The sequence below is a fragment of the Poecilia reticulata genome, linkage group LG17 (assembly GCF_000633615.1).
Source record: "Poecilia reticulata strain Guanapo linkage group LG17, Guppy_female_1.0+MT, whole genome shotgun sequence".
Classification (NCBI taxonomy): Eukaryota; Metazoa; Chordata; class Actinopteri; order Cyprinodontiformes; family Poeciliidae; genus Poecilia; species Poecilia reticulata.
The window spans coordinates 9,598,454-9,609,324 of NC_024347.1; the positions used below are offsets into that span (position 1 = coordinate 9,598,454).

At 35.0% G+C, this 10,871-nt stretch overlaps 1 protein-coding gene across 4 annotated transcripts in view; it reads right to left on the bottom strand.

The window, feature by feature from the left end:
• Positions 1 to 587: 587 nt before the first annotated feature.
• The window catches only part of blvra (biliverdin reductase A), a 53,746-nt gene continuing 43,462 nt past the window's right edge, over positions 588 to 10,871 (bottom strand). For all 4 annotated transcript variants that reach the window (XM_008433529.2, XM_008433532.2, XM_008433527.2 and 1 more), the window contains one exon: positions 588 to 989. In XM_008433529.2, coding sequence (XP_008431751.1) covers positions 734 to 989 — 256 coding nt within the window. In that variant the 3' untranslated portion in view covers positions 588 to 733. The remainder of the gene's footprint in view (positions 990 to 10,871) is intronic.

Consider the following 10,871-nt stretch of genomic DNA (forward strand, 5'->3'; position numbering starts at 1 on the left):
GTAAGGTTTCACAAATCACAAACATGGTTAAAAATATTCTATTAGAGTAGAATTATCCAGTCCAGGTTTGAAGTGTTTAGGTGTTTGTAGTTTTGGAGCTGGAGCAGTTCCAGTATAATCCAGATGCAAAAAAAGTGGTAAAATCAACCTTTATTGAAGTTTTATAAATAGATAAAGTTTCACAAATCACAAACATGGTTCTAAATATTCTGCTATTAGAGCAGAATAATCCAATCCAGGAAAGAGGAGATAAGCTGCACATGCAGGCTGTGAAGTGAGATGCAGGTGACTGGTTTTGGTGATTGATGATCACAGATCACATTTTCACAAAAATCGGCTGATTATGATCGGTGGCCGATTCATCCAAAACCATGAATACTGGTGTCTGCCGCAGGATTGATAAGTTTACATGACACAAACTTATGTTTATGTATAAGGATAATTATAATTCCTCATTTTAAATGGTCCTTTCTTAAAGAGGACGTTTGCCGGAATTAAGTACCAAGCGACAGATGAAGGATGGTGGGATGGAGTTATAGAAAACTATGGGAAAACCTTAGTAATAGAAATCAATTTTAGCAATAATGTGTCAAGAAAAACAAACAAAAATTTATCTTTAATGCTTAGTACTACATAAAGCCTTTAAAGAACAAACATTAAAGGAGAAATAGAGAAATAATGTTTAATTGAAACAGTATCAATACAAGCTGATGACAAAGCAGAGAATCCTTATTTAACTTTTGCAAAGTTCCTGAATCTTCTGGGCCAGTCCCAAGCAGTGTAAGATTCTCACCCTCTCTCTGTCAAGTTCTTCAGTACTCACTTGGCCTGACAACTTGCCAGAGAAGTGGATCAGGTCTTGCATAAAAAGTCCAACAGTACCCCTAGGTGCTGGAGGAATCTGGGTCAAAGTGAAGCCGTCAAACACAAAGTTGATCTTCTTAGTCCTTGGGAGACCTGCTTGACGTTCCTCAATCCATGTCAAAGGTCTGAAAAAATACAAACTTTACTTTAGGTTCTTTTGATGGTTTCATGATTTTGTTTGTCTCAGAAAAATTCAATACAAATTATTGCAGTAAAGATAAAGGTAATTTTATTTATATAGCCCATTTTCAGTAACAAGGCAACACAAAGTGGTTTACAGGAATTAAAAGTAAATAAAAAAAAACCCAAAGGATAGAGCAAAAGAAGAAAAAGAATCTAATGTTGATCTAGCAGGGGTGGGCAACTCCAGGCCTCGAGGGCCGGTCTCCTGCAACTTTTAGATGTGTCTCAACTTCAACACACCTGAGTCAAATAATGAGGTTGTTAGCATGACTCTGGAGAACCTGACTGCAGTTAGGAGGAGATTCAGCTGTTGGATTCAAGTGTGTTGGACCAGGGAGACATCTAAGAGTTGCAGGACACCAGCCCTCGAGGACCAGGATTGCCCAGCCCGGTCTAAAGTATGTAAACTAGGTGCTCCTGTTCAGGGTTGCTAGATAAGTATCCTCTGGCTTAATTCATTCCTGGGTTGAAAGAGCAGGAGTCTAAAAAGTAGTCGCTAAGGTAGTTTTTCTGGATTCTAAGTTTGATCTAATCCCTGTTCTGGGTTGCTAAAAAAGTATAAGTAAGTATTCTCTTATCTTGCTAGATAAGTATAAATATTCTCTGGACTTTCTAAGTATGTAAAACTGAGTACTCCACAGTTTCTAAGTAATAATAAAAACTAAATGTTCTTGTTCTGGACGATTTTTTTTCTGGATTCTAAGTTTGTTCTAATTCTGTGTTGCAGTAATAAAAGTCTGCATAATAATCTAAAAAACTATCTAAGAAGTATAATATTGGTCTAAATAGTGAGTACTCTACATTTTCTAAATAATTAAAGGGGAATGAAATAAAAAGAGGAAAGGACAATTTAGGGTAAATAGCAACATTCAGACAAAACAAAGACATGAGTGAAGGCGGTAACATCACAGGGCCATGAAACCACGTTGCTCAGCCTCCCGGCAGAAGTCCGATATGATGTTATCAAGACATGTCCTTGGGAGCGCTCAGCTCCACAGCTGCATGGATAACAGGAGGGGGTGAGGATAGAAGGAGCGTTATGTTTAGATATCTTCAAGGAGATTGGAAACATGCAGCCCTTCCAAGGTGTAACCTGCACAAAATAATCAACCCGTATTTTATTTTGGCGGGTCAAAGTGACGGCACACTTTAAGTTCCGGGTCACAGGTGAACTCGGATCTCGGTCTGCTGACGTCACAATTCGAGCAGGCTAGAGTTGTTTGTTGGAGCGACGCGGAAAATTCAAAAACAGAAACATCGCTTTTGGAAAAGGCGGATTTGGCATAAACTGGTATGTGAATGGTTCGGATGGAAATAGGGAATGAGAAAGACGGAGATTTTGAAGAGTGGACGCCAGTGGGAAGAAGGAGGGAGAGAGGTCGTGGAAGAAATAAAATGGATGAAGGAAAGGGCATTGGTGATAGCCAAGGCAGTAAACAGGAACAGGAAGGAAGTAGTTCAGAAGAAGAAAGGATAGTGAGGAGGAAAGTTGTGAGGGAGGAATTTAAAGTAATATTAAAACTAAAAAACAAAAAACAGGATAAAATCAGCCTCATTGTGGTGTCAAGAGAAATTAAAAAGAAAATTGGAGATGTTGAAAAGATTTTGAGAGACGGAAACCTAATGATAGTATGTAAAGATATAGAACAAAAGAATAAGGCTTTAAATGTGGATAATATTTGCAAAAGATCTGTGCTGTAGAAAAAAATCATGGGAAAAAAAAATTAGAGGAGTGATTTATGGGATCCCTTTAGATGAAGATCTTGATAAAATTAAGAGAAGTGTTGTAGGCGCAAAAGTGAATAACTTGAAAAGATTGTCAAAAACAGTGGATGGAGAAAGAGTGGGAAGTTTATCAATCCTTATTGAGTTTGAAGAAAAAGAGTTACCAAAAAACATCAAAATAGGATACCTCAATTTCAAATGCCAAAGATATGGACACATAGCAGCAGTATGTAAAGGGAAGCAGAGATGTCCAAATGTGGAGAAAATCACAAATTAGAAGAATGTAAAGAAGAAGCACAAGAAAAATGTTGTATCTGTGGAGGGAATTATAGTCACATTTGGAGGATGTGAAGTAAGGAAGAGAGCAAAAGAAATCATACAGATCAAAACAACTAAAAACACAAGCTATGCAGAAGCAGTTAAAAATGTGAAGAAACAGAAAACAAGAGAGACTGAATAAACAGTGAGTCAAACTACACAGCAAAGCAAAGTACAGACGGAAGACTAATATATTATTTAAATAGTAAAGGATATATGTCAAAATATCAAAGTGGTTTTCAAAAAGGGAGGAGCACTAATGATCCAACGCTATGTTTAGAGCATGACATTAGAAAAGCTCAAGTAAATAAAGAAAGTGTAGTGGCAGTATTTTTTGATATAGAAAATGCATATGACACGATGTGGGTGGATGGATTATTAATTAAATTATACAAGTTGGGTATTAAAGGGAGAATATTTAAATGGATTAAAGACTTTTTAACAAACAGAAAAATACAAGTTAGAATAGGAGAAGTTATCTCAGGAAAATATGTAGTAGAAAATGGAACTCCACAAGCGAGTATTATAAGTCCATTACTGTTTTCAATYATRATAAATGACGTATTTAAAGATATTGSAAAAGACATGGGTTGTTCACTTTTTGCAGATGATGGAGCTGTTTGGAAAAGAGGGAAAAACATTTATTGTTAAAAAATTACAAGAGGTTATTATTGAAATAGAGAAATGGGCGTTGCAATGGGGATTTAAATTCTCAGTTGATAAAACGAAAGTAATGATATTTACTCAGAAAAAAATAAACAAGGAAATAAAATTGAAATTATATAATCAAGAGTTAGAGCAGGTAAAGTATATAACATTTTTAGGGTTATGGTTTGATGAAAAATTAAAATGGCATATACATATTCAAATAGTTGTTGATGAATGTAAGAAAATTTTGAATATTTTGAGATGTTTGGCTGGCAATGACTGGGGAGCAGATAAGAAATCACTAAAACAGATTTATACAGGTATGATAAGATCCAATATAGACTTTGGTTGTTTAGTTTACGGTTCAGCAGCTAAAACRCATCTGATTAAATTAGACATTATCCAACATCAGGCACTAAGATTATGTAATGGAGCATTTAAAACCACACCAACAGCAGCATTAGAAATAGAAATGGGAGAAATGCCGTTAGATTTACAAAATTAGAAATTAATTATTGGTTAAATTTGCAAGGAAATAACGGTGATCATCCAACTCTGGAAATTTTAAATCCATGTTGGGGAAAAAAAAGAAATAAATGAGGAGTTTTGGATGGACAATTGAAAATAAAATAAAAAAATTTAAAATGAATAATTTAGAAATTAGTCAAACAACACCAATATCAATTATATCACCCTGGATTCTACCAGAAGCAAGAGTAGATATGACAATAATGGGAAAAAAAACTAGATAAATCTTACATTGTAGATAGTTATTCAGTGCAATTATATTTAAATAATTATTATCAAAACGTTCACATTTATACAGATGCATCAAAAATAACTGGGAAAATAGGAATAGCGTTTGTAGTACCAGAATTCAATATAAAAATAGGAAAACGAATTACAGATGGGTTATCAGTTTACACAGGAGAAATGTTGGCAATATTATTAGCTTTACAATGGGTAGAAGACATAAAACCATTAAAAACGATAATATGTTCAGATTCAAGCTCTGCATTATTAAGTTTAAAAAGATAATCAAACACATAGTAGGATGGACATTCTATTAGAAATATTTCATACATTATTCAGAATACAAAACATGGTTTAATAGTTATATTTGTGTGGGTTCCAGCACATATTGAAGTAGATGGAAACGAGAGGGCAGATAAAATGGCAGAGGGCAATTAAAAATCCTATTAGTTTTACAGTTAAAATAAGTAAATCTGAAAGAGTATTGTTAAAGAGAAACTGATGAAAGTTTGGCACAAAAGGTGGGATGTAGATAAAACAGGAAGATGGCTTTATAAAATTCAGAAGAATGTAGGAGAAAGAAGAAATAGAAAGGAGGAAAGAGTGATAAGGTTAAGATTTGGACATTCAAGACTTAATTATATACTTTTTAAAATTCAAAAACATAAAACTGGCAAATGTGATTATTGTGATAAATATGAAACCATAGAGCATGTTATATTAGAATGCCATAAATATGAAATAGAGAGAAGCTATATGAAGAGAGAGTTTGAAAGTATTAAGGAGAAGGTTAATTTATTAGATATATTGAGGAAGAATTTAGGGAGTAAACATATGCAAATAATTATTCGATTTCTTAAGAAAACTAAATTGTTTCATAGAATTTAAGTATAATAAGTGTGTTTGTGAATGAAGGCGTGAAATACATAGTTGTGCACAAGTATTTATGTTTAAGTGCGAATGTGTGAGTGTATGTTTAGATAAAATTTATGGTATAATATATGTATATATAGACAAGGATAAATAGTTAAACCATCACGAACCACACTCCATACCAGTAAGTGGCGGTAATGCTACTAAAAGTTTCTTGCCAACCGTCATAAGACCAACAAGAAGAAGAAGAACTCGGATCTCCATTGCTGTTGCTGCTGTTGCTGTGGCTAGCTGTTCATCTTGGAGTCTTCTAAACTTATGGGAGAATACGGCTGAATCGAGGCTTATTAACACAGCCGAAGGTTTACATTGGGTGTTTTTTGTCTACCGCTCGACGGTGAGTCGTTTGTTTTACGTACTTTGTGTTTTTTTAAAATAGAAATGCGGTGGCGACATGCCCACTCAATTTATGTATTAATGGTTGAAAATTGGGCTTATTGATTGAAAGGTCATTCTCTTTTTGTTCCATTTTGTGGCCGAATAGATTATATATTGTCAAAATATTAAATAGGCCCTTTGATTTTTGTAAATTTGTCCTTTTAGGATAGTTTTAGTTGCTTTTAATTGATTTTGTTGATGGCCTATAGAAATCTGGGCTTGGTTAATTTTTTTGAGTTGCGCAACAAAAGAAAAAAAAATTGTTTGAAACAATACGGAAGTTGGGTACAACTTACAAGTGCACTCTAATTTGATCTGTACCCTTGATCTGTAACTTTAATTTGAATCTGTAACTTTGAATCTGTAAACATGATTGCGATCTTTAATTTGAAATTCCTTTGAAAGATTCCTGAGAAATACTTTATGGAATATAGCTATTTTTTTGTGTAATTATTGAATGTTTAGTTATTTAGTTTAACCCCGTTTAAATGTGAAAGCTAATTTGTTTTTATTTTTATTTATGACCTCGTTTAGGTCAGGTTTTTTCCCACCCCCTGTGTCAACCCAGGATGGCAAGCTACAGGATCACCGCAGCTTTGCGGTAGGATTTAAATGAACCAAGCTACTTCTCATTCCGGACCTATTGCATTGGATCATGGACTAAACATTGATGAACCATTAATCACCCTGGATTCACAAATGGACTCAAAATAGAAAAAAACTCTTGGGTGTCATAAGGGTTTATTGTTTTTGTTGTTTAGTTTTTTCCTTGTGTCTTTTGGTTATATTAATAGAAAATCACTGTTATTATAAGTATTATTATTATTGCATATCTTCCTAAATATATATCAAAACATAAGCTTGAATACAGTAACTTCAATTTCCGTTCTGTCTGATGGTGTTTTATTCACACACACAGGCTCCATATCCGAACCTATTCTGACTGCCTATTATCATATTTGGCTGTAGTAAGGCGCCTAGCCTTAGTTAGCGTTACAAAGGCAACACGGGGACAGCCAATTCAGATACAAAATGTCTTAGGTCGGGTAGATTATAAATTTCAATTTCCCATAAAGTCTCAACAGTACATCTCAGTTCCCAATTATCCAAATTAGTTTGGTCGTTCCACCGAACCGAAATTAGCAACTTCTCCAAGATCGATTCCATCCCATTAGTGAGTTTTGGAGTCCTCAGCTGGGCTGGGAGTAATAGATTCACATCCAACTTGCGTCTCTGTCCACACCAACAGTCTGAGTGTTCATTAGTTTAGCCAAGTCCATCACAAATTTGTCGATAAGCCAGGTATCCACAAGCTCCAAACAGCAGAAATCCTGTTATCATGAATAAATCCAGGGTGAATCCCTTTACTTCATGTACTTTAGTTTTTTTTTAATTATCCCCAGATCAAAATGAATTTGCGTCCTCTGTGAACATGATGAATTGTAACATTTTAGACATTTCACAAATATCCTTCATTTACAAAATAAGAAGCTTTGGTCCTAACACTGAACCTTGGGGTACTCTGAATTTTATACTTTGAGGATATGGATTTGTCATTTCCTAACTGTACAAATTGTTTTCTGTTAGTCAAATAACAGGCTAACTAATTATTATCTATCCCTCATCGCATAATCCTGTAATTTGAAAAGTGTGGTCGATAGTAACAGTATTTACCTTTTCTTAAATACAAACACAAACAACACTGTATATTTCTTCTTTCTATTGGTTTTGTAATTTCTTAATTGTAATTATGCAAGGGATCTTGATTTATTTGATCTAAATCCTTATTGACCGTCACTCAGCAAGTTATTCTTTTCAACATAAACATCAAATTTTTGAGCAAACCATTTTTAAAGCACTTTGGAAAACTGGGGGAGCACTGAGGTCGAATAATAATTACTGAGATGGAAAATTTTAAGGTTACTACTGTGATGAGTACATTTATTTATATATCTATTTATTTATTTCAAACAGGTTTAGAAAAAACAAGAAAACAAGCAATCATTGAGACAGAAAAATATATGCATGCATAACCAAGAACAAAATTATTTGTTTACCTCTACTTTTCCGTTTGAAAAGGAGTAGGAAGAAGTGAACACTTATTTATCCTATCACTTATCTCAATTTAATGAAGTATATTACTTACTGGCACAATAATGATCAAAATCAATGCATAACAGTGTTGTGATTCTTGCGTAATGCACACACTCATGGGAAAGTTTTTTGAAATGTCTCTGAACTCTGCATTACAACAAAGTTGATGAATTGTTTGATATGCACCCTCATGATGTCCTTGAATGTTTAATTTCCCTTATCAAAGAAAATGCGTATGCTTGCAATTGGTTTTGTAGCTAAGTAGATTGTCAAACTATGTGAATGAAATGAAACCCTTCCTATAAAAAGGTATGCTGTGTTCTGCCCCAGGCTCTTTCCCTGACTGTGTTCAGTGAGGAGAGTCTTCAACTGCTGTAAAGCCTTTGAGTAAATACTAAGCATACATATTTTTTCTCTAGTTCTCTGGTTTTTGAAACAGATTTTCCTCACCGTTCTTCTTGCAAGAACAACCCCTTGGTCATCCAGGGTTTAAAATATATTTTTCATTTTTGCGACACGCTAATATTGGGCAATTCATGTCATACAATGATTTATAAACATGTAAAAATATTTCATATACCACATTCACATCCTTCACGTATGCTCCCCTACTGTCTCCCTTTACAGAATTTCATTATTGTTTCATCTGATCTGACTAACATGCTTTCACATTTAATGGAGGGTTTCCCGACCAACCCGACCTGCTCAGCCTGGTGGTTGGGGCGCAGAGGCGGTACACCGTGTTTTTGTATTAAAAAATGTTATGTAGACATGAAATGTAAATATATTACTGGGTAATTATATGTTACGGGAAGACATCGCCAGTGAAATACTATTTCAACCCACAACTACAGAGTTTTATAAACAACACATGAAAAAATACAATTAAAATGAATATTTGCACTTCTTTTTAATCCAAATTAAGTCAGCAGCTCCAAAAGGCCTCCCAGGCCTCCAGCGGGCCTAACACTTTATCACAGACCACAGATATATCAATGTAACATTTGTTTATTGAGAATATCAATGCGGCTAAATTTGATTTGTTTCAGCATACATACATTAAAAATATTTTAAATTAATATTTTAAGGAGATGGCAAGTTTACTTTGTAAAAGTTCAAAGAGCAATATTCAACAATATTCGATTTTGTTACCATAGCTACAATTTGATGCTGTGAGATTAATCTTTGAGATGGAGTTCTGTTTGCTCACAAATATATCTCAGCAAACTACAATCATTACTGATTGCTTTTTATGTTGGCCAATTAAACTACCCCCCTCCCCCAGAATTTACCAAATGTTAAAATGCTGTTAGAGGTGCTGATATTTTTAGCAGCAAGAGTTTGCCCCTAAATCAAGTTCTGCTCAAGGCCTCATACAAGCTTGGACCAGCCCAGCATGATGAGCTAAATCCACTGCATGTGCAACTCTTCTCTGGATTCAAAGGAAAAAAAGGGAGATTTAATTCATGTGACTTTAGTAGCTCTTCCATTTTGTGTTTGTTGAGTTTTTAGTAAGTGCTACAGAGACTGCTTTGGTTGTTCACAATTTATGGGACGAGGTTTTCTGACCTCTGCTTGCAGTCCAACTGCAACTGCTTGCAGTTGCTTAATTTTTTTTTTAGAAAAAAAAAATTAAACTTAATTTTTTTTTTCTAAAAAAAAAAATCAAATTTTTAAAAATCTTTTTTTCTAAAAACGAACATGCAACGCCTGGCAGGCTTGTTATACCCTGTGGAAAACCCTGCATTCCATCACAATATCCTGCATTAACATCACAATATCCAAGGCAATTGACAAATTAAAGACGATTATAAACTAGCAGAGAAATAAGGCATTTCAGTTGGAAATGGTGAAAGCAAATAACCGCTGCATCTAATTAACATAGCTTAATAGCTTAATGCTAAACGGCTAAACTTTAGCTCTCCACAATACGAATAAACTACAAAAAAAAACAACCATAATATTCCACAGCCAAATGCAAATACAGCTCTAAGGCATTTAAGAAACCAAAATAAAACACAAACAATACTACTTACATTCAATGGACACACACAGCCGAAAGAAACGATGTCTGCCTTGAGAGCCGCACCACTCAATGCTCAGATAACAAAATATGAACGAGTATGGAGGACCAAAACCGACATAACAAGAAATAAAAGAATAAATATATAAATAAAAGAATAAATGTATATCCGACATATATAAATAAAAAGAAATGTATATCCGACATAAGAAAAAGAAATATATAAATAAAATAATATATATTTTGATAAATATATATTTAGTTTTTTCTTTTCCTTACACAAGTTTCCATCAAGAAAAATAGATATTTTGCTTTGTCATTTTTTGCTACTCCCTTTTCTACTCGCTTTATTTCTGCTCGCTGTTATTCCGTTAGTTGCGAAGCTGCAGTTTTTCTGCTGCATCATTATGTTCATGAGGAGAGCTGCCTTCTATGTCTACTATTGCCCAATAGAGCTTTTGAGCCAACGTTACTGCGTCAGACGTTGTGGGGCGTTTAGGTGACAGACCAAAACAAACTTTATCCCGGTGGTTTTATTGCGTTACCGACTGCAGTGAAGTTAGTTTCGAGTTGGATATTGGATTTTCCAATATCCGCCGAGCAAGCGGCGTTTAGCTCAAGGTTGATCCGATTTATGAACGCTAATTTCGGCCAGCCGTTCTCTAGCTCCCTCCTCAAGCGCTCGGAGGTTCACTTCACTGCAGTCGGTAACACATCACATGTTTATAAGAGCGATATTCTGTTGTCCTTCTATGGAAGAGTGCAGCCCAACCCAGAGTCCCCATGCTCAGCTTCCTCRACAGAAGGCATGTTGGTGGGATTGAGGAGGTCTTCRAASTATTCCGCCCACYGRCCCACAACGTCCCGAGTTGAGGTCAGCAGCGCACCATCCCCACTATAAACAGTGTTGGTGCTGCACTGCTTCCCCCTCCTGAGACGCCGGATGGTGGAC